We start from the raw sequence: 24,881 nt of genomic DNA on the forward strand, positions 1-24,881 counted from the left end.
TGTGTGGTGTGTGTGTGTGTGTGTGTGTGTGTGTGTGTGTGTGTGTGTGTGTGTGTGTGTGTGTGTGTGTGTGTGTGTGTGCTGAATAAGTGTCTGGAATGGAAATGGAAAGTTCCTCAGACAGGCAGTGCCCAGATCCTCTCCAGAGGGGGGAGAGAGAGGAGAGAGAGTGTACGTGAGCGAGCGAGAGAGAGAGAGAGTGTACGTGAGCGAGCGAGAGCGAGAGAGAGAGAGCGTACGTGAGCAAGTGATTCAGTCTGGTTTATTCCTGGTCTCCATGTAGGTCGTGTGCAGAAGAACCCCCTGAACCGTGTTCCAGCGCTCTATGACAACAGACCCCCGCCCGGCAGGACGCAGTGAAGCCCTCTTCTCTTCCACATTACGTGTTAGTTCAGGTATCAACAGAACCAGGGCGTAGATTACGTCTTGAGGGACGACTTATGGAAGGGAAACAGTTTCCATCAAATGAAAAGTCGCCTGAGAAGTCAGGGTTCCTCGCTCCAGGGAATCCTCCCCAGGGGCTCGTTAGCCGGCAGAGCTCACGCCGCGATGCTACCGCCGCGATGCTACCGCCGCGATGCTAACACCGCGATGCTATGCTAACGCCACGATGCTATGCTAACGCCACGATGCTACCGCTGCAATGCTACCGCTGTGATGCTACCGCCGCGATGCTATGCTAACACCATGATGCTATGCTAACGCCACGATGCTAACGCCACGAAGCTAATGCCGCGATGCTCACCCCTCCCTCACCCCTACATAGCCCCCCCATCACTCCAGTTTCTGGAGGCCCAGCATGACCCATGGGTAGAGAGAGAGAGAGAGAGAGAGAGAGAGAGAGAGAGAGAGAGAGAGAGAGAGAGAGAGAGACACAGACAGACAGACAGACAGACAGACAGAGAGAGAGAGAGACAGAGACAGAGACACACAGAGAGAGAAAGAGAGACAAAGAGAAAGAGAAATAGAGAGAGAGAGAAAGAGAGAGAGAGAGAGAGACAGAGAGAAAGAGAGAGAGAGAGACAAACGGAGAGCGAGAGAGAAACAGAGAGCGAGAGAGTCTGGAATGTGTCGGAGCCCGAGACATTCCTCATTGTTCATTCACACAGGTCTTATGTAACCGCTTGGTCACGTGACGCACTGGGCGGGGGGGGATGTACAGGCGGTCGTGGGAAGTCAGAGCACTATCATCTCCCCCCCCCCCCCCCCTCTCCTGATCGCCCCCCCCTCCGCTCTGATCCCATTATGCAGGCGGGCAACTTATGCAACACCATGCACAGAGAGAGAGAGAGAGAGAGAGAGAGAGAGAGAGAGAGAGAGAGAGAGAGAGAGAGAGAGAGAGAGAGAGAGAGAGAGAGAGAGAGAGAGAGAGAGAGAGAGAGAGAGAGAGAGAGAGAGAGAGAGAGAGAGAGAGAGAGACGGGGTGGGAGAGACACACACACACACACACACACACACAGCAGGATATGTAGAGAGACAGACAGAAACACAGACAAACTCGGCGAGAGAGGGACAGACACACAGACAGTCTGAAACGAGGACAGACACACACTGCAGTGGCGGTTAAAAAAGAGAAGAGAAGGATGAGTCACCGGTTCAGGTGGAGGGGACGGGGCTAAGCACACTCTGGCCAGAGCAGGAACATTGTTCACATGTTATACATGTTAATATGTCCTACATGACAAACCCTCTGAACCCGTTCCCTGTAGGGCGGTGCACCTGTATGGTGGTGTTTGTAGGGTGGTGTTTCTGTATGGTGGTGTTTCCTGTAGGGTGGTGTTCCCTGTAGGGTGGTGTAGGGTGGTGTTCCCTGTAGGGTGGTGTAGGGTGGTGTTCCCTGTAGGGTGGTGTTTCTGTAGAGTGGTGTACCTGTGTGGTGGTGTTGTAGGGTGGTGTACCTGTATGGTGGTGTTTCCTCCCTGAGGGTGGTGTTGTAGGGTGGTGTATGGTGGTGTTTCCTCCCTGAGGGTGGTGTTGTAGGGTGGTGTATGGTGGTGTTTCCTCCCTGAGGGTGGTGTTGTAGGGTGGTGTACCTGTATGGTGGTGTTTCCTCCCTGAGGGTGGTGTTGTAGGGTGGTGTATGGTGGTGTTTCCTCCCTGAGGGTGGTGTTGTAGGGTGGTGTATGGTGGTGTTTCCTCCCTGAGGGTGGTGTTGTAGGGTGGTGTACCTGTATGGTGGTGTTTCCTCCCTGAGGGTGGTGTTGTAGGGTGGTGTACCTGTATGGTGGTGTTTCCCCCCTCCAGCAGGGCGATGGCCAATAGGATGCTCTCCTGGAAGACGCGGTCGCTGGTGGCGTTCATGATGAGGTCGATGACCAGGTCCGAGGCCCCCTCCTTGTCCAGGTGGCACTGCACCTCGGCCAGACCCATCTCCCCCCGGCTCAGGGTCCCGGGGCCCCCCAGGCCTGGGACACACGCAGAGACAGTGAGGTCAATGGACTGCATTCATACAGCGCTTTCCTAACCAGCTTTACAATACTGCCCAACATTCACCCATTCATGCACACATTCACACACCGACGGCGGTGTCAGCCACGCAAGGAGACAGCCAGCTGGTCGGGAGCAGTCAGGGTGAGGTGCCTTGCTCAGGGACACCTCGACACTCCGGGGATCGAACTAGCAACCTTCTGTTTACCAGCCAACCTGCTCTACCTCCTGAGCCACATGCCACCTAGGTCAAGGGTCAAGGGTTCACGGGGTCAGGCTCAGTCAGCTAGGGGGGGTCAGGATTACACTCAGTATCACCATCCCAGCATAACCCTGGCTTCACGGTGGCCCATTTTCTATTTCTATTGGTTGCATTTATTGCCATAATTGTTTATTTTATGCTATGGAAACTTCGGATCAGGGTGAATATATAAATACTGTGAACAGGGCCTTTGTTGCTCACCATGCAAGCTTCCTCATTTCGGTCTTTCTCCTTTTAGAAGAAATATAAGAGATATTCTTCAGACATGATGTAAACAAAACAGGAAACATTGTTTTAACCTTCTGATATTCAAACAACAGATGGTGATACAAACGGTAGCTCCCAGCTTCAGTGTGAGGAGCCTACTCAGCCTGCTAGCTCCCAGCTTCAGTGTGAGGAGCCTACTCAGCCTGCTAGCTCCCAGCTTCAGTGTGAGGAGCCTACTCAGCCTGCTAGCTCCCAGCTTCAGTGTGAGGAGCCTACTCAGCCTGCTAGCTCCCAGCTTCAGTGTGAGGAGCCTACTCAGCCTGCTAGCCACCAGCTTCAGAGTGTGAGGAGCCTACTCAGCCTGCTAGCCACCAGCTTCAGAGTGTGAGGAGCCTACTCAGCCTGCTAGCTCCCAGCTTCAGAGTGTGACGAGCCTACTCAGGCTGCTAGCCACCAGCTTCAGAGTGTGGGGAGCCTACTCAGGCTGCTAGCCACCAGCTTCAGAGTGTGGGGAGCCTACTCAGGCTGCTAGCCACCAGCTTCAGAGTGTGGGGAGCCTACCCACCTGCTAGCCACCAGCACTCACTAGTTTGGCTACACTAGGTTAGCGCTCCGCTCCCCTCAGGGTCTCTGCTAGTCTACTGTCCACAAAACTAATCTGGGTGGCATGATGGCATCTATACACGACGCCTGACTAGAAACCCCCACTCTGAGATCCCTCTCCCAGACCCCTATCTAAGACCCCTTTTCTGGACCCCTCTCTAAGACCCCTCCTGGACCCCTCTCTAAGACCCCCCCTGGACTCTCTCCTGGACCCCTCTCTAAGACCCCTCTCCTTGACCTCCTCCTGGACTCTCTCCTGGGACTCCTCTCAAATTCCAGCTCCATTTTAAGACATGCTCCTTTTAGACCTCCAAACCTTCAACCTGACCCGGCCGCAGACGCATTTAACCACCTGTCTTTAGACGACGACCACAACAGACAGACAGACAGACAGACAGACCTCACGACACGCTGTGACCCTGAGGACAGCCTCGTCTCAACACCTGCAGCGCTACAGGTGACAAACTACAGATGTAACATCATTTAGAGCCGAGGAAGGAGAGTTCAGAGTTCACCTGGACTCTGAATAGCCTCTCCCCCTTACCCACTTATTGTATGTTGTATGTCCGCCCCAGTACAGACACCCGCCCCCCCAAGGACCCAGACTCGTGGGTGGACTGTGCGGAGGCTCTGCCTGGCTCTCGTTTCAGGCAACAGGTGCAGGCCGGCTCTCACAGGAAGTAGCAGCCTATCGCCTAGCAACACTGAAGAGGGGATTACACACACACACACACACACACACACACACACACACACACACACACACACACACACACACACACACACACACACACACACACACACACACACACACACACACACACACACACACACACACACACACACACACACACACACACACACGACTGTGAGGCCCAGGGGAGTGATGGAGAGCTAGGACCAGGAGGAACTTTCGACTCTCCTGCTGCTGAAACGGTTTGAACGACATAGTGTTGGTATCCACGACGACGGACCAACACTATGTCGTTCTGAATCACCGGGGTATCTGTCCTGGAAGCAGCGAGCCACACGGACCACAAGTGACTCAACAGGGTGGCACTTTACACACGAGGCGTCTTGTGAGAACATCTTGCGTGAACTCGAGACTTCCTCGAAAAGACACAATCTGTGAAGAAGAAGAAGAAGAAGAAGACGACAGACAGACAGCAAAAGAGCCGCAAACTCTCGGCTTCTCTGAACACCTCTCAGCAGACGGAGATAGTGTGGCGTAGGCCTGGGCAATAAAACGATAAATTATCGTATCGTGATAGACTTTTGATCAATATCAATATAAAAGATGTTCAATTTATATAGATAAGAGACTCTACCACCGAATCTAGCAGCTGGGTTTGTTACACAAACATGGTTCCATACTTATTTACAATATTTGAGTGTTTTTCATTGTTGTATCGACATTGGAGTATTTATCAATGAAGAACAGTGGAAGGTCATATTTAGTGTTAAACAGAAGTGTTTAAAACCAGCATGGTAATTCCTAGTCTTTTGAGGTCATTAGAATGATCAATAGTTATCGATATCAATAGATATGATCAAGTTATATCGGGATGTGTCTTTCAGCCATATCGCTCAGGCCATGTGGAGGAAGGCTCTCTCTCTCTCTCTCTCTCTCAGTCGGGGAGGGTGAGTGAGCAGGCTGATAATAGCTGTGGTGCTCTCTGTGCCAAGATGGAAGTGGAGGCGGTTAGCAGCGGCAGTGATGGCCCTGATGCAGAGTCCACAGCCACGCGCACAACACCGCAACAAACCCTGTCGCACAACCTCCCCCGGCGAAGATAAGACCAGACTGGACTCTGAGCTCCTGGCCGCAGGCCCGTCTCCACCACATACTGGACTTGTTTTGGGCAGGTGACAGTGTCCCCATGTCACCCACAACACCAGCTCTGACCCCCCCCAAACACCAGCACAAGACCTGTCCCGGACCGGGGGGGGGCTGTGTGTGTGTGTGTGTGTGTGTGTGTGTGTGTGTGTGTGTGTGTGTGTGTGTGTGTGTGTGTGTGTGTGTGTGTGTGTGTGTGTGTGTGTGTGTATATATATATATGAACACACACACATCATATCAAGGATTAATAAACACCTGTTCGTTAAGGTACATGACATCACACATGCCGTCCCACCTGATTGGCTCTTGCCGGCCCCTGTGGGGCTGAGGGCCCCCGGGTTGTACACCGTCAGGCTGTCTCGGCGCCCTCCGCTGCGGTGGAAGTTGCCATAGTAACGGTTCACCAGGATCTGCCTCAGCGCCTCGCCCTGCAAAGGGGGAAGGAAATGGAAACCTTTAGCACCGTGACATAGCGGACGCACACGGAATCACCCGATGGGGGAACCAGAGACGTTCAAGATCTGGGGTTCTCCCCCCCTGATGGAGGTATGGGGTTCACATTGGGACGAGTCAGAGGCAGCACAGACCCCAGACCAGCAGGGCCGACGCAGTATGCACCACGCACGACACACGCACGCTTTGCGAGCCTCACGCTACACCCAAAGTACACCGTCCACACTTCTGTAACACCTAAGGAGCTTTGATGAGGCTCAAGCTGGACTTGTGGAGCGTTCTGCTGCAGACAGACGTAGCACCTCCACCTCTACCTCCACCACCGCCACCGCCCGCGTCCTCCTGCAGGTTCTTGTGTGCAGACAGACGACCCGCGGGCCAACCCCAACCCGCCCACGCCGTGACTCATCCCCGTAAGCACGGGGCCCAGAAGCACGACTTAACTGTCGGCATGCCAACCACAGCCCACAGCTACCTGACAGACCATCCATAGGGAAAAGTGAAGGAGGGAGAAAAGAAGGAGTGTGTGTGTGTGTGTGTGTGTGTGTGTGTGTGTGTGTGTGTGTGTGTGTGTGTGTGTGTGTGTGTGTGTGTGTGAGATCACATAAGCGCTGGTTCTATATTAAGACGTCCACGGTGGGCTTCTCTCCGGAGGGACGCGAGCGATGCGATGCCCACCCCGCCGTCTATTGGCAGGAACACCAGCACTGCGTACATTCACAGGAAATGAAAGAAAGCAGGATTCTTAGATAACGACCTGACTCACCGTCTGCGTAGCGCTGTGGCTGGGCTATAGGCACCTAGCTCGCTCTAAAGCTGCGTTCACACCAAAAGCGACGGGACGGGGGGACTCCATACAAAGTCGACGTATAGACGCGTTCCAGGCGCCTGTGTATGGCGTCGCTCCGCCCCGTCGCTTTTGGTGTGAACGCGCCATAACTATACTAGGTCTTCAATACCAGTAACTAACCCATCCCTAGTATACACAGAATATAAATCCTATCAGTTAAAGAGTGAATTAAGCCTTCGATGTTTGCAAGTGTAACCCACTGCATGTCTGAAATGAACACGCAACTGTTATCATGTTTTCTCACATACTTTAACAGATCTCTGAAGTCTAACCCGACCGAGGCAGTTGGTAGTAACAGCTGAGTATGTAACACCGTGTTCTACTACAGAGTAACATGTTCCGTTTGAGATACAACAGCCTTTTGGACCCAGTTTAAACTGGTTCCATCCTCTTCAGGCGAACATACTGTGGATGGTAAAATGTGTGACATGTCACTCACGCCCTCCCATCCCGGAAACCTCCGACGCCTTCTCCCTAAAATATGCTGTGTTCAATACATCAATATTAATGTTACATTCTCCCACTTCAACAGACTACCATCAGGTACCATCAGGGACGGTGTTAGAATGATCCATGGATCCGCCTTTATTCAAGGTGGAGCAAACCTAGACAGCAAAACATTGAGTGATGCTCCACCTTCTGTGTTGTGTGAAGTTAACTTAAGTGTGTTGTATGGACCTTAATAAAACGTGTTGTATGAACTTAACTTAAGTGTGTTATATGAACTTAACTTAAGAGTGTTGTATGCACCTTTATTTTGTATGAACTTAACTTATGCCTGATGTATGAACATTAATAAAGGGTGTTTTGTATGAACTTAACTTAAGCGTGTTCTAGGTACTCTAATAAGTGGGCGTGTCCTCAGGGAGTGGTGATGCCTGAAGTACCTACCCTCTTCTGGTCCTCCACAATCTTCTCAGGCTGGTTCTGATCCAGCTCCTGGGTGGTGCAGTGGGTGGAGGTGGGGGTGAGTCAGCAGAGCAGACAGCAGAACACAAACAGGGTTAGTTGATCATGCGATAGAAGGTGGAACGGCTGTGGAGAAGGGATGAGTGACAGGCAGGTGGGTGACAGCACCGCTGTGTGAGTGAGCATGCAGAGGGCCGTGGGTGGGTGGTGTTTGGGTGGTGCAGAAGTGCTCATGATCTGTATAGGGTGGTGGGGTTCTTTGGGAGGAAGGTGAGGTACGGTGAAGTCGGTTCCCACGCTCTGGAGCGCGAGTGCCTTGTTTTGTGTTCTTTGTAGTTTTGTGTTCTCTGTAGCTTTGTGTTTTCTATAGTTTTGCGCTCTCTGTTCTATTTTGTTCTCTGTAGTTTTGTGTTCTCTGTAGCGTTGTCTCGTTGGGGCGCGGTGCGTCGCTAGACGGTCGAGGAACAGAGCGCCCTGTTCCCTCGCTCCTCTCTCCCTCCCCAGGCTAATTGGACTCTCCTCCTCCCCCGGCGGGGGGTACGGGACGCTGCGGCTCGAGGCTAAATGTGGTCGCTGGAAACCAAAAGAGGGTTCTGCTGAAAGACGACTCAAACAAACGATGACAGAGAGCCAAGCGGGGGAGAGAGAACTGGAGGGGAGGGAGGGCTGCTCACCATAAACCTAATAAAGACATCTGGAACCCGACCGCTAAACCAGAGACTCGGAGAGCCAGGATACGGGAGGAGGAGAACGTCTGAGTAAACACGCCAAACACAACACCGTCACCTCCACCCCAACCCCGTCAGAAACACAACACACCATCACCTCCTACACAACCAGCTCCCGTCAGCAACACAACACACCGTCACCTCCACCCCAACCCGTCAGAAAAACAACACATGTCAGCTCCTACACAACCAGCTCCAGTCAGAAACACAACACACCGTCACCTCCTACACAACCTCCATCCCACCCTGCTCTGGTCAAATCAAATCAACAAACCACCAGGAATGGTATGTTTGTGTGTTTTTTTTTGTGATTTTTTGTGTGTGTGTCTCTTTTTGTGTGTGTGTGTCTCTTTGCGTGAGTGTGTCTCTTTGCGTGTGTGTGTGTGTGTGTGTGTGTGTTCGTGTGTGTTCGTGTGTGTTCGTGTGTGTGTGTGTGTGTGTGTGTGTGTGTGTGTGTTCGTGTGTGTGTGTGTGTGTGTGTGTGTGTGTGTTCTACAGAGGTGGACAGAGTTCAGCGCTACGGAGGGGACGACAGCGTCAACCAGCTGTGTTCTCCGTGCCGAAACACACGGTCTGAGCCCAGGTGGAGCGAGGGCACCAGAGGAGGACCAGCGTGGAAATCTCTCTTGCCCCCCCCCCCCCCCCCCACAGCGGGGGTCTCTCTCTCTCTCTCTCAATACAGAGCTGCTAGGGCTCAGGGCTGGGCCAGCAAACGTGTTCTGTAATGGCTGGTCAGTGTGGTGATTGCTTGGGAGAGGTGGATGAGGTCAGGTGGCCATGGATGACGTCAGCGTCCACCACAGGACCTCAGACAGCAGCATCATGGAGGACACAGATGACTTATTCAGCACACACACACACACACACACACACACACACACACACACACACACACACACACACACACACACACACACACACACACACACACACACACACACACACACACACACACACACACACACACACACACACACAGTTTCCCTGCGGCAAACCCCTGATCATTCAGAAAGCGTCCTCACAAAACACACAGGCACTTTGCCCCGGCCCTCACTCCACCATGTGTTTGTGTTCCCCTGGTTTGCCTGATCGGGTCCGCAGCCCCCAGCAGCTCACGGCCGCTCTGCTGGCTGCCTGCTGGCTGCCTGCTGGCTGCCTGCGGGCTGCCTGCGGGCTGCCTGCTGGCTGCCTGCGTCCTCCTCCTCATCCTCCTCGTGGAAACACAGCCGTTCTCTAACCCAGTGAGCTCAGTGCTGCTCTGGGATAGCGCTGTGCCGCTGCGTCTGTGAACCACCAGTCGGGAGAGGCAGCGAACACAGCGGCCGTCCGCACGGACAAGGTGTCGGGTGCGAGGAGAGGAGGGTGTGAATGGAAGAGGAAGCACAACAACAACAACAACAACAAAAAAAAAAAAGGTGTTAAAAAGTGATGACATCATGAATTAAATGTGGCCCCCGGAACAAGAAGCCTCCGTGACAGCTCCGTGGGGGGGAGGGGGGGCGGGGGGGCGGAGAGGGACGGGGGGGGGGGGGGCCTTCTTTCAACACACGAGCGGGAGAGGAGCGCCCGCGGGGCAGGTCTGCACAGGAGCGCTGCTGTCCAGCTCTCTGCACCTCCTCCACACACACACACACACACAGGAACACGTACACAGGCACGCACACACACACACACAGGAACACATACACACAGGCACGCACACACACACACAGGAACACATACACACACACACACACAAGCAGACACCCAGGCATCCATGCACCCAGGCACGCACACAAGCATACTGGAACACACACACACACACACACACACACACACACACACAGGTACGCACACTGTGGCATCCACACACATGCACACTGGCACACCAGTCACGCTTGTACGCAAACATACACACACACACACACACACACACACACACACACACACACACACACACACACACACACACACACACACACACACACACACACACACACACACACACACACACACACACACACACACATCCTGCCCTTTTATAAAACACACACACAGACACTAACAACCTACACACACACGGACACACACACATCTCTTTGGGTAAACAGCTTCTCCACACTTTTATTGGCAATTACTGCTGAAGGTCACACATCGATGCAGGAGCTTAGTTCCAGGAAGAAAAAAAAACTCGGCTCTTATGTAACCTCAGCCCGGGCTGGCAGGGCTCCAGGAATCGTGCCGCTCACAAGCACAAGAAAACTAGGACAGCCTCGCCGCCTGCCACCGCGTCTCGCATTCATAAACACACGCGCACGCACGCAGCAACCGTCTCTGAACCGTCCACATCGTCACAGTGCCCCCTACTGGCGGCCGACGAAAACGCACGCACCCGGAAAACAGAGACAGCCTTCAGGAGAAGAGTGTGAACGTGTTGGGGAAGACCAAGACCACCCAAGGACCGTGACACCACCATGGGGAGACCATGACATCACCATGAAGACCCAGTGCGGAGAACATCCCACTCATCTTCCATGTCTATATATATCCACAGTGTTGGTATATATGTGTGTATGTAGGTGGAGTGCATCTAAAAGGCTAACCCAACCATACACAGATTATGTCAGATGTGCCAGATCACCAAAACACACAGATGCTAACAATGCTACAGATGCTAACGATGCTACAAAACCACTGTTTTCAGAACTACTTCTAGCAAGACAGACATTAACGGCGGAAGCTGAGAGAGAGAGAGAGAGAGAGAGAGAGAGAGAGAGAGAGAGAGAGAGAGAGAGAGAGAGAGAGAGAGAGAGAGAGAGAGAGAGAGAGAGAGAGAGAGAGAGAGAGAGAGAGAGAGAGAGAGAGAGAGAGAGAGAGAGGTGTGGCGTGGTATAAAGTTAGACAACCTTGGGCACATCCATCTCATCATCAAAGGCCCTGAGCTGAAAGAGAGCAGAGGGTGAGGCATTAGGAGCAGACAGCAGGCATCAGCAGAGGACAACATCACAGCTAACAGGGCGCAGCGCTGCGAGGCTGCAGGTCCTAACGAGCTGCATAGCTCCTCTGAGCAACGGCCAGGGGAGTTTAGACTGATGCAAGGGGATCTGGGATGTCTGTCTGTCTGTGTGTATGTGTCTGTCTGTGTGTGTGTGTGTGTGTGTGTGTGTGTGTGTGTGTGTGTGTGTGTGTGTGTGTGTGTGTGTGTGTGTGTGTGTGTGTGTGTGTGTGTGTGTGTGTGTGTGTGTGTGTGTGTGTCTAAGGAGCCCCGTCTTTGTGTTAGACAACTTATGGTGTTGTTGTGTAACACAGATCTTCAACAGGGGATCCCCGAAATTATTGGATCCCAAACTTTATCTTCAAATCTGTACTTTGTAACGACAACTATAAACAACGCCCGGAGGAGGCTGAGGACCTCTGGTCGGACCCAGGGCTGTGTGATGAAGGCACTCCCTCACTCACAGACATGAGGATCAGTGTCTGAGGTGACCAGCGCTCGGCAGTGTATCATTATGATCAGGGTTGATGTCCAGCCCTCCACAGGCCCTCCTCCACCCTGTGGAGGGTGGAGCGGCTCCATCAGGCCTCCGGCACCCTCCACAGGGTGCAGCGGCTCCATCAGAACCTCCTCCACCCAGTGGAGGGTGGAGCGGCTCCATCAGGCCTCCGGCACCCTCCACAGGGTGCAGCGGCTCCATCAGAACCTCCTCCACCCAGTGGAGGGTGGAGCGGCTCCATCAGGGCTCCGTTACCCACGGGTGGGGCAGCAGCTCCATCAGGGCTCCTCCCTACCTTCTCTCCGTAGCCGCGGTCTTTGGTCATCATCTCCCTCAGCGTCTGGAGGACCTTGATGCAGAGACGCTCCTCGTTCTCCTCCAGCAGCTGCTTGGTGTGCTTGATCAGCCTGGGGGCCATTCACTCTCATTACCCAACATTACCGACATGACTGTACATTACCACTATTATCATTCATCACCACCATTACCATTCATTACTACCATCACCATTCATTACCAGTATCACCATTCATTACCATTATTACCGTACATTACCACCATTACCATTCATTACTGTAAATAACCATTCATTACCACCATTTCAATACATTACCACCAATTCATTACCACCCTTACTATACTTAACCACCATTACCATTACCTACCGTACATTTCCACCATTCCCATTCAACTTTACCATTCATTACCACTCATTACCATTTATTAACGCCGGTTCCACCCATCAACATATGTTACCATCATTACACCCATTATCATTAATTACCACCCATCAACATGTTACCATCATTACCATCCATTAACATTCATTACCACCCATCAGAATATGTCACCATCATTTCCACACATTATCATTCATTACAATCCATTACCACCCATCAGCATGTTACCATCATTACCATCCATTACCACCCATCAGCATGTTACCATCATTACCATCCATCAGCATGTAACCATCATTACCATCCATTACCACCCATCAGCATGTTACCATCATTACCATCCATCAGCATGTAACCATCATTACCATCCATTACCTCTCATTATCATTCACAGACTCATGGAGGCGTGATGAGATTCATGAATGAATGAGATGACAGGATGAACCCGGGCGGGGAGGCCCTTACTTGCAGATGAAGCCCCCGCTCTCGCACTTCCTGCGTGAGTCGGTGTTCTCGGGGAACAGCAGCTCTGGCCGGTGGAGAACGTCAACGAGAACCGAGAGCTCTGCCTGCACCAGGGGGCGGAGCCTGTCTTCCAGAGCAGACACGATGTCCTGGAACACACACACACACAGGTCAACAACACGCACACACACACACACACAGGTCAACAACACGCACACACACACACCAGGTCAACAACACACACACACACACACACACACACACACCAGGTCAACAACACACACACACACACACACACACAGGTCAACAACACGCACACACACACAGGTCAACAACACGCACACACAGGTCAACAACACGCACACACAGGTCAACAACATACACACACACACACACACACACACCAGGTCAACAACACACACACACACACACCAGGTCAACAACACACACACACACACACACACACACACACACACACACACACACACACACACACACACACACACACACACACACACACACACACACACACACACACACACACACACACACACACACACACACACTATGGCAGTCCATTGATTGCGATGATGACGTTGCTCCAAATTAAATGTATGAACATTTGGGGTGTGTTGCGGCGGTACATAGCCATGTGGCTGTGCAGGCCGATGCGGGATCTGCAGGTTTTGCCACAAGAGGGACAGAGGTACGTGGCACTGGAGGGTGTGGGCCCTGCAGCACGCTGATGCCTAAGTGCACGTCACTGTGCCCTCCTCTCTGTGGCTTGCTCCTAAAGGTGAGTAGTTCCCTGGTGGCAGGAGGATCTCTAGGTACGGCGATCAGCAGCCAGTGATTCAAGTGCTGTAGATGGAATGTTGCACTGCTTCAGGAGGGTTTTGTACGGTGGCCGAGAAGGGTCACAACACATGCAAACGACACAACACCTGCATATACAGAAAACACCTGCAAATTCAAAAAACACTTTCATCGATTACACAACACGTGCGCTTCAAATTCCAAAGCAAATTCAGAAAAACACCTGCAAACTCAGAAAACACCTGCATTGATTTCACAACACATGCGTTGCACATATTTACAACACGAGCAAATAGGGAAACAAACGGCAAGTAATGACAACGGAAATGTTTCCGGGGGGACCATAATCAGTGACGGTCCCATATCCGGTTGGCGGTTCTATTCAATTACGAACGTCTTCAGTCATTGGATTGTGCTTCAAGAGGTACGTGTTTCTCTTTCATTATGACAGACTTATCGAGGTGCTCTGATAACAACAATTATCTGCATGGACTAATACGTTATGGGGACAATGACTTAATATGTTGAAAACACACAAAACCACTTTGTTATCAGAGCACATCGACAAGTCTGTCATAAAAGAGAAACACGTACCTATTGTAGCACAATCCAATCATAGATATATATACTGACTAGATATCATAGATATATATACTGACTAGATATCGCCTGAGCTGCGCTGTTCAGTGGAACAAATGCGTCAATGCCGCCGCCATCTTGCCGCGGGGTAACCACCCACCTGAATGAATGAATGTCGATGGGACAGAAGTCCTTTCCCAGTCAAAATCACTCTAAAACACATTTTTTTTAGGAAATCTTCAATCGGGTCGGGTCAAACGTTTGTTTGTGGTAATGCTAGTAAAAATAAATTAAAAATACTTTTTTTTTTTTTTTACTATCATTACATGTCAGAAACCAACCCGCTTGAATATTGCCTTAAAATAAGGCGTTTTAGAGTGATTTAGACTGGGAAAGGACCTCTGCCCCATCGACGTTCATTCATTCAGGTGGGTGGTTACCCCGCAGCATTGTTGACGCATGCTTAGAAGCCGATTGCGATATCTAATATATATATATATCTATGCAATCCAATGACTGAAGACGTTCGTAGTTTAATAGAACCGCCAACCGGATATGGGTCCGTCACTGATTATGGTCCCCCGGAAACATCTGCTTGTGTTGTGAATAGTGAGAGTTTGCAGGTGTTTTTCTGATTCTGAATATGCGTGTTTTGGACGCAATGTGTTTTGGAATTTGCAGCGCACGTGTTTTGTAATCGATGAAAGTGTTTTCTGTATATACAGGTGTTGTGGCATTTGCATGTGTTGTAACCCTTCTCGGCCACCGTAGTTTTGAGGTGGTCCTTGTAGCGCTTTTTTGGACCCCCAGCAGATCTCTGGCCGCCCAGAAGTTGGCTATAGAGGATTGGCCTGTGGAGGTGGTGGGCAGGCATACGGATCACATGCCCAACCCAGCGTAGGTGTTTCTGCGCAAGGAGCACGGCGATGCTAGGTGAGTAGGTCCGGTCAAAGATTTCTGTATAGGGCACCCTGTCTTCCCAGGACACACCCAGGATCCTTTGCAGGCAACGGATGTGGAAGGCCTCCAGTGTTCGTATGTGCCTCTGGTAGGGTGTCCAGGTTTCCGAGCCATACAGCAGTGTAGAGAGACAGACTGCCTTGTACACAGCTGCTTTGGTGGAGATGGTGAGACCCCTGTTCCGGAAGACCCTGGAACCAAGCCTGCCAAAGGCAGTGGAGGCCAGACTGATGCGGACCTGGATGTCGTCATCGATGCCGCAAGAGGGGGACAGAATGCTGCCTAGGTAGCAAGAGTGAAGGTGGGCACACAAGTTTGGGGGGTGGACTCCTGCACAACTATCTGAGTTTTCTTGATGTTGATTTGGAGACCAATGGCGCTGTATATGGAGGCGACCACATTTAGCTCACGCTGTAAGGATTCTGGCGAGTGAGCGAGGAGAGCACAGTCATCTGCATACTGTAGCTCTAAGATGTGTTGGGTGGTGATTTTGGTGAGGGCTTGGAGGCGCCGAATATCGAAGTTGCCATCCAGTCTGTACTGTATCTGTACCCCATCAGAGGGGTCCAGCAGTTTGTGGGAGAGGAGGGTGACGGTGGAGAGGAAGATGTTGAAAATGGTTGGGGCAAGGACACACCCTTGCTTGACCCCAACATCCACACTGAAGAATGGGGATTGTTGGCCACCAACACTCATACAGGCTTGCATCCCATCATGGAGCTGCCGCAAGATTCCAGTCATTCTCCATGGCCCTGAGGGTGCGCTGGGTTTCAGCCCGGATGTTGCTGAAGCGGGCCTTCAGTGAGGTGGATTGGGGGTTGGAGAGGTGAGCTGCAAGAGCCTTGTGTTTTGCCTGAAGTAGGCTGTGGATACCTGGTGCACTGTTGTCGAATCAGTCTTGGTGTCTCCGTCTGGTGTGCCCTACAGACTCTACAGCCGCCTGGTAAGTAGCAGTGCGTAGGCTGCTCCAGGTGGAGTTGACGTCGGGATCAGCTGGTGTCTCAGGGAGTTTGGACAGCTGTAAGGCGATCTGTTCCCTGAGCTGGTTGACTGAGTGCGGGGACTTCAGTGCATCACAGTTGAGCTTCCTGCAGGGTGGCATTTTCCTCAGTGGGGGACGAAGTTCCAGGGTGAGTTTGGCTCTGATCAGGCGGTGATCGGTCCAACAGTCCGCTCCACGCATGGCTCTTGTGACTCGCACCTCCTTCCTGTCAGCTTGGCGGACAATGATGTAATCCAGGAGGTGCCAGTGTTTAGAGCGGGGCTGTTGCCAGGAGGTCTTGAATTTGTTCTTCAGTTGGAACAAGGTGTTGGTGATGACCAGCCGATACTCAGAGAAGAGAGTGAGGAGGCGAAGACCATTTTCACTGAGCTTACCAACACCGTGCTGCCCAAGCACATCCTTCCATAGTGCACCGTCAGAGCCCACTCTCGCGTTAAAATCCCGAGAAGAATGAGCTTGTCGGTGGAAGATGTTTTATTTATGGAGTGCAGGGAGGCATAGAAGAGGGTCAGCATCCAGTGTTGGGGCATATGCACTGATGGGGGTGGCATGACGGTTGTTGGTGAGGGGAATCCGCCAGGTCATCAGTCTTTCACTGATGCCGACTGGGGATTCTGGGATCCTCTGAAGTAGGCTTGACCACACAGCAAACCTACACCATATTTGGACCAGGCCTGCGCAAGAGAGTAGATTATAGTGAGGGCAATGGCGCGCAGTCTCTGCCCTCACTGTCTTGGCTCCCCTCTACATTCTCCAGTGGCATGCAAAGCACGACAACCTTCAGTAGAAGGGAGTTGCAGAAGACTGCCAGACCACCGGTCTGTTGGTGACTGCCTGATGCGGGTTATCTCCACAGGTTTTTTTGTTTGGAGTGTCTTTCTCCTAGATGGGTTGCCTACCATGGCTATGAGCCCCATCTGCTATTTCCCCATAGGCTGGGGCAGTGGTTGAGAGGCTCCAGGGCGTGTCCAAACACCGGTGGGCCTGCACGCATTCTCTCTGGGGCCCACTGCTGCTCCGAGATCTCCTACAGTTTAGCCTGGGACCGCGAGGTACCCAGTTACTGTGTGTGGCCACGAGGAGGCGCGCACACACACACACACACACACACACACACACACACACACACACACACACACACACACACACACACACACACACACACACACACACACACACACACACACACACACACACACACACCTGCAGCCTCTCAATGATGTTCCTGTAGTCCCGTGAGGCGGTCACCACCGAGTCCTTCCTGGCGGCGTTACGCGCCGACAGCCTCCAGCTCATGGCCGTCTTCTGCACGATGTTGTTGGACTTCACAAACAGGTTGTTCACCTGGTTGTCCAGGTCCACGGGGATGGCGATGGCCCTGCACTTAGCTGTCGGGAACACACCACCGCAGACACACCGACTCAGACACGTTTCTAGGAGCACCGACACGTTGATTCACAGCATCTGCATTCTGCATGTTTGTTAATGTTATTAACGCAGAGATACAAGCACTATGTTATGAGCATGATAACAGAGCTGGTTTTTAGGAGCCATGTTGTTTATGAAATACACAACACACTGTGGTGTTATACTTTAAGGGTCTTAACACACCGTGGTGTTATACTTTAAGGGTCTTAACACACCGTGGTGTTATACTTTAAGGGTCTTAACACACCGTGGTGTTATACTTTAAGGGTCTTAACACACCGTGGTGTTATACTTTAAGGGTCTTAACACACCATGGGGTTAAACTTTAAGGGTCTTACCACACCGTGGTGTTAAACTTTAAGGGTCTTAACAAACCGTGGTGTTATAATTTAAGGGTCTTAACACACCATGGTGTTCTACTTTAACGGTCTTAACACACCGTGGTGTTATACTTTAAGGGTCTTAACACACCGTGGTGTTATACTTTAATGGTCTTAACACACCGTGGTGTTATACTTTAAGGGTCTTAACACACCATGGTGTTAAACTTTAAGGGTCTTAACACACTGTGGGGTAATGCTTTAAGGGTCCAGAGAAACTAAACCCTCTCTTAGACGTGGCCTTCCACATCAACTCCGCCCATTTGGAGCTCACATTAATGATAGTAGACTAATGACCACGGTGAAATACATTTAATAATTTAGTTAGCTAGCTTCTGTTAGCCAACAGCAGCCAACAGGAGGAGGTGTTGTGTAAGAGGAGGTGTTGGGTGAGGAGGGGTTGTGTGAGGAGGTGCTGTGTGAGGAGGTGTTGAGTGGGGAGGCCGGAGGAGCTAGCTTCAGTAAGCCAACAGCAGCTAACAGGAGGTGGTGTTGTATGAGGAGGTGCTGTGTGAGGAGGTGCTCACCGACGTCGGAGAGCACCTTGATGCAGGCCTCCACCGCGCCCTTCTGCACCGGGCTGAGCCAGGGGCAGTGGTAGACCCGGAAGACCGCCTGCAGCAGCTGGACGAACACCGGCTGCCGGGTCTGGGGGGACGGGGGAGAGGAGACGGGGGGAGAGGGGGAGAAGGGGGGAGAGACGGGGGGAGACGGGGGGAGAGACGGGGAGAGAGGGTGACACACAAACCACGACATCATCCTGCACAGATCACCTGAACGTGACACAAACATGCACCTGTAGGCATCGCCCGCACCACACACACAGAGCCATGGATACTTACACACATACAAGCACACACACACACACACACACACACACACACAGACACACACACACACACACACCCACAGACAGTGCTATGAAGGGAGCCATGGTGCAGCATAGAGTGTGTTTGTTACCCTGACAGAATGAATCCCCAAGCATCCATTAACACTGACCACCAACCTGGGACCATAGATCTATAAATAGAAGCCCCAACCACACCCAGACTCACGGCCACTCGTACGTTATATACCTTGATCATTTCCCCCAGCAGAGAGGCCTGCAGCAGAGGATATAGGCAGTAAAGACACAGGCGGAACAGAGCCAGGTATTCAGGTATGCTGCACATCGTTATCATGCAACGCAGACTCTATTCAGGGCATCTCGGCAACGTTTGCAATGGGAGACGATGAGCCTTTGTTACGATTGTACAGCACAGAGGACACATGTTGCGTAGCGTGTTCTCATATGAACGACAGAGCTTCCACCTCCAACGGATGAGAGGACTGGAACCCGCTTCAGCCAACAGGCCTCTGTGTCTCCACAGTGGGTAGGCCTTCAGGGTAAAGGGCCGGGACGTTTCACAGACTCGGAGGGCAGCTGAATAAACACAAATCAAACCGGCAGCACATGCGAGAAACCTCTGTTTCCTGCCCTCCCTGGTTCCTCCACAGCCGCCGCGTTTATCGGAAACACGGTTCTCAGAAGCACGCGTATTTTTAGAAGCACTTGGCGCTAAAAATAAACTGCAGAGAAGAGTTTGGTTCTGATGACACACACACACACACACACACACACACACACACACACACACACACACACACACACACACACACACACACACACACACACACACACACACACACACACACACACACACACACACACACACACACTCTGAGTGGCTAGTGGTTCAGAGTGCTGGTGTGGCGCTCACCTGCGTGCCAGCGTGTGGTCGTCCCCTGTGGTCACGCAGGGGAGGGCAGCTGGCTATCTGCCTTACCCATGATCACCCCCAGGGCCCCCCACTGTCCACCTTCACCCCTCTCAAAGACACAGACACGACTCAGCCTCTATGTCTTAACTTAGTGCGTGTTAAGGGTTTAGATAGGAGTTCATGGAGAGTAGAGGAGAGGATTCACAAGACGTTCTCCTCACCTACTCCTCTCATGCGTGCATCTCTCGGTGTGGGATGATGCAGTGAACTACAGAGCCCTCAGTCCTCATGTGTTCACCTGTTAACCCGGGTGTCTGTGAGGGTGAGGGATGACGTGGTGAACTACAGAGCCCTCGGTCCTCATGTGTTCACCTGTTAACCCGGGTGTCCGTGAGGGTGAGGGATGACATGGCGAACTACAGAGCCCTCGGTCCTCATGTGTTCACCTGTTAACCCGGGTGTCCGTGAGGGTGAGGGATGACATGGTGAACTACAGAGCCTTCTGTCTGTTCACGTGCTCATCAGTGAGTGAGTCAGTGGGTGAGGGCGGGGTTACCTGCAGGCTGGTGCTCTGGTCCGAGAAGGGCGAGCTGAAGAAGGTGGTGACGATGCTCATGACGGTCTCCGTGACGTAGCGCTCCAGGACCGTGTCGGCATGCTTCCGGTCGCTGGTGTTGTTGCACACCTGGCCAATGAGAGAGCAGAGGACTCAGCGGTTAGGTGCTGGAACCCGGATCCCTTCGGGGGTCTCGGTCTCCTCGACGGGCCTTACTCTGCAGATGTCCACCAGGAAGTTCTCGAACAGCTTCCACATGTGGTTGGAGGTGTAGATCTCCTTCATCTCCACCTCCGTGTCCACGTAGCAGTGGTTCAGGAAGTTGATGTAGGCGATCTTCACCTAGAAGGGAGCGAGGAGATTAACTCTGATCTGTTCCGGTCTGAATCTAGACTAACATCAGTAGAGGCCCAGACCAGTATCAATGAAGACATGAATTCACTGATTACTGAAACAATACACCACACATTCATAGTCCTAGATCAAAAGAACATACCTATTGTATGTTGTACGTCTTTGCAATTACAAATAGTACTTAGCATTGTGTAGCATCTTATCCTAGCTATCTTTGTTGTATACGGAGAATGGGTTAACCAACCAATGGGTTGGTGCTATGAACATCATTCCTGTACTGACAGAGCTATATTGTTGTTTCTCTTTCTTCCGACAACATCTTCCGATGTACTTATTGAATATTCTCTTTGGATAAAAGAGTCTGCTAAAAGCTCTACATCTAAAAAGGAACATGAGTTAATCAGTAAGCCCCCACACATCAAGACCCCCCACCCCCCCGTCACTAAACCCCGTTCCCGTGGAAACACAGAGGCTCACCTCGGGGATGCAGTCCTCGTGTGTGACCACGCGCACTATGTCGTCCAGCGGCAGCAGGGAGTTGCACTTGATCTCGGTGTAGACGTTCTTGCCCTCGGTGCACACGGCCAGCAGCTCCACCAGGTGGATGTGGTACATGAGCGCGCTGTTCTGGTCCATGCGGTCGCGCTCCGAGCGCATCATCTGCACCAGCGTCTGGAAGGAGGCGCGGTCGTTGTAGAAGACCAGCACGTCCTCGCCGGCGTTCACCAGCTGGGTGGGCGGGGACACGGCAGGATTTAGTCGTTAGCAATGGTTCTCAAATGGGGGGTATGTGTACCCTTAGGGGTACTGCAGGGGTACTGCAGGGGGTACTCAGAAAATTGTAAGAAAAAAGAGCAAACGGTAGAGAGATTATTCACTGCATCCAGAAACAGCAACATTTTTTTGAGCTGGTGAAGGGGGTACTCAGCTGAAAATATATCTTAGAGGGGGTACACTAGTAGAAAAATAACCACTGGGTGAGGAGACGGCGTGGGTGTGTGGAGAGAAGAGTGGAGGGTGGTGTTGGGGGGAGAGTGGAGAGAACGGGGGAGGGTGGAGAAGAGGGGAAAGTAGAGAAGAGGGGAGAGTGGAGAGAAGGGGGAGGTCGGAGTTTGGGGGGGGGGGGGGGGGGGGGGGGAGAGTGGAGAGAAGAGCGGATGTTGGAGAGAAGAGGGGAGGGTGGTGTTGGGGAGAAGGGTGGAGAGAAGGGGGGAGGGTGGTGTTGGGGGGAGGGTGGAGAGATGGTGGTTAGGGTGGTGTTCGGGGGGGGGGTGGGTGCAGACCTCGGCCATGACGATGTCCTGGCACTTCTTGATGAACTTGTTCTCCGCCTTGACGATGGTCTGCAGGAACTTGAGGTACTGCACGTTGCGGCCGTGCGTCTCGATGCAGTGGACGAAGTGCTGCACCACGCGCTCGTTGATCTCACTGCACAGCTGGAAGTTGTTCATGAAGATGTGCTGCATGGTGATGGCCTCCAGGATCTGGAGGACGACGGAGAGGAGATGGTCAGGAAGGTTTGGATCCAGAAACATGCCAGCGTGCAGGAGACATCTTCCTCAACATCTTGCCCTCAGTAAGCAGTGGCCATGGGGGGGGGGGGGGGGGGGGGCACTCTCCTGCCCCCTCCCCCCCATCCCAGTCTATCAGAGCAGGCCCTCACCCCTGGGTTGAGGAACAGGTTGATGTGCTTGTGCAGCAGGGCTTGGTTCTGCTGGTTCCCTGCGCAGAAGTTCTGCAGGAACTGGTGGGCGAGCCTCATGATGTCCTGCATGCGGACGTCTTCCCCCTGGGTCCAAAACAAACGGCGACAAGAGGTCACTCCCGGTCCCTCAGCACATAGAGATCAGTCTCCCAGTCCTCCCACAACTCCCAGTGAACGCACCTTCTCATAAGGGATCTGCAGCAGCTCCAGCACCACGGCGTGGGCCCCCATGTTCCTCAGGAGCCTCTGCTGCTGCTTCTTGCTCTTCCTGCCCGACAGACCCTCCTGAACACAGAGCCGGCTGAGACGCAGCAGGATCTGAGGACACACCGGCCACACAGCGTTAGGAGGGCCACACAGCGTTAGGAGAGGAGGAGAGGACAGAGGGGAGGAGGAGGGGAGGGGAGGAGAGGAGGGAGAGAGGACAGAGGGGAGGAGAGGAGAGGAGAGGAGAGAGGATAGGGGGCAGGAGAGGAGAGGAGAGAGAATAGGAGGAGAGATAGAGAAAGGAGAAGAGAGGGGAAGAGAAGAGAAGAGGAGAGGAGAGCAGACAGGAGTCTGTGTGTGATGGACTATCAGCGGTGTTTACCTCCTTCACCACCCTGTAGTTGTAGCTGCTGGTGGTCTCTGGTTTCTTTGGTTTGTCTGAAGTGCCCGATTCCCCCTGCAGCGCAACATCAGCAACATCAGCTTTTAGAGGAAAACAAAGCTGGACCTCAAAGCCACCATTAAACACCATGGAAAAATACTGTTCTGACCAAGTGTTCTATCTATCTATGTATCCACGTCATGAATCCTGGCAGGCAGACCTTCTAGTGCAATTCACTCCAACGTCCCCCTTGTAATCAAGCTTTAACATGTCAGAGTCAGGGAGCGACATGTTCTCGATGTATTAATGACATGTTTGCGTTGTGGGGACTTTCTGTGTGTCAAAGCTGAAGGACGTCAAAATCAAATTCAACCGGGTGCAATCATTTGCGATCAGCTCGTGCCCAGAGAACCACGGTCACCTCCACCACCACCCCATCAGAGAACCACGGTCACCTCCACCACCACCCCATCAACCAGCCCAGGAGCTCCACCAGCGCACCTTCTTGTGGTCGGACTCGCTGGGCAGCAGCTCCCCCCCGTCCAGACCCTCGTCCGGGCCCTGCCTCTTGTACACCCACAGCTCTGACTTCTCCACGATGGAACGCAGCTGGTCCAGGTCCGACTTGATCTGCTTGTAGTTCTCCACGTCCTGACTGGTGACCAGCAGCTGGACCTGAGGGTGGAGGCAACGCACACAGCGGGTGGAGGGGGTCAGTGACGGAGCCATTCATGTCTTCATCACAAAGAACGCTAATCGTACAGCCGTGCCGTTCATGTATTCCTCACAAGCTACACTTATGGCCGTTCCATTCATGTATTCATCACAAGCTACGCTTATGACTGCCATTCATGTATTCATCACAAGCCAAGCTTATGGCCGTGCCATTCATGTATTCATCACAAGCTAAGCTTATGACTGTGCCATTCATGTATTCATCAAGCTAAACGTATGACTGTGCCATTCATGTATTCATCACAAGCTCAGCTTGTGACTGTGCCATTCATGTATTCATCACAAGCTCAGCTTATGACGGTGCCATTCATGTCTTCATCACAAAGAAGGCAGAGCTTATGACTGTGCCATTCATGTATTCATCATAAAGACCACTCAGCTTATGGCTGTGCCATTCATGTGTTCATCATAAAGACCACTCAGCTTATGGCCGTGCCATTCATGTGTTCATCCCAGACCTGCTTGAAGGCCTGCAGCACCTCCTGCCGCTGGCTGAAGTGTCTGAAGAGGAGGTGCAGCGCGCGGGACACCAGGGGGGGGTAGTCGTGCATGGTGAGGTGGAGCAGCACCCGCAGGAAGGTGCGGCCCCCCTGGTCGTCCAGGTCTAGTGGGGTGTTCTCCTCACTGGGGGGCGGACACACACACACACACACACACACACACACACACACACACACACACACACACACACACACACACACACACACACACACACACACACACACACACACACACACACACACACACACACACCCTAATCATTGCCTATCCGCCCCCAAATATCAGTTCAGTTGAGAGTTTTCGTGGGTTTTTGAGGTAGAAAGTCGTCCTCACCTTCCTCCAAAGATCCCTTCAGCCTGCTCTTCTATCTGCTCGAAGTCCAGCGCTCCTGAGAGATTAAACATAGGTATCCCATGAGGCTTCAAATCAACGTGTCTCAGTGATCACTCTCACTCTGTCACTCTGTAATGAGAGTGAGTTCACGCACTTTGTTCTTCTGGGACTGAAGTGGCAGCCATTATCATAACCAATTAATCTGATCTGATATATTTACAATATCATAGACAAAAGCATATGTAGTGCTAAACTACAGCAATCAGACTATCAGGTTTTTAATTT

General features: G+C 52.3%; 1 protein-coding gene across 1 annotated transcript in view; it reads right to left on the minus strand.

Annotated features, from left to right (window-relative positions):
- Positions 1-24,881, minus strand: part of LOC311339346 (inositol 1,4,5-trisphosphate-gated calcium channel ITPR1-like) — a gene marked incomplete at its 5' end in the record, with an annotated part of 61,335 nt that overhangs the window by 15,339 nt on the left and 21,115 nt on the right. Inside the window, 18 exons of the mRNA XM_084464726.1 lie at positions 2,143-2,405; positions 5,635-5,767; positions 7,534-7,581; positions 11,165-11,200; positions 12,048-12,159; positions 12,898-13,046; positions 17,459-17,643; positions 18,591-18,711; positions 20,380-20,508; positions 20,596-20,721; positions 21,211-21,462; positions 22,017-22,217; positions 22,397-22,522; positions 22,619-22,756; positions 23,028-23,102; positions 23,529-23,702; positions 24,221-24,386; positions 24,597-24,651. Of these exons, the coding sequence (XP_084320852.1) occupies positions 2,143-2,405; positions 5,635-5,767; positions 7,534-7,581; positions 11,165-11,200; positions 12,048-12,159; positions 12,898-13,046; positions 17,459-17,643; positions 18,591-18,711; positions 20,380-20,508; positions 20,596-20,721; positions 21,211-21,462; positions 22,017-22,217; positions 22,397-22,522; positions 22,619-22,756; positions 23,028-23,102; positions 23,529-23,702; positions 24,221-24,386; positions 24,597-24,651 (2,489 nt within the window). The remainder of the gene's footprint in view (positions 1-2,142; positions 2,406-5,634; positions 5,768-7,533; positions 7,582-11,164; positions 11,201-12,047; positions 12,160-12,897; positions 13,047-17,458; positions 17,644-18,590; positions 18,712-20,379; positions 20,509-20,595; positions 20,722-21,210; positions 21,463-22,016; positions 22,218-22,396; positions 22,523-22,618; positions 22,757-23,027; positions 23,103-23,528; positions 23,703-24,220; positions 24,387-24,596; positions 24,652-24,881) is intronic.

Source organism: Micromesistius poutassou, assembly GCF_964030765.1.
Source record: "Micromesistius poutassou genome assembly, chromosome: 2".
NCBI lineage: Eukaryota > Metazoa > Chordata > Actinopteri > Gadiformes > Gadidae > Micromesistius > Micromesistius poutassou.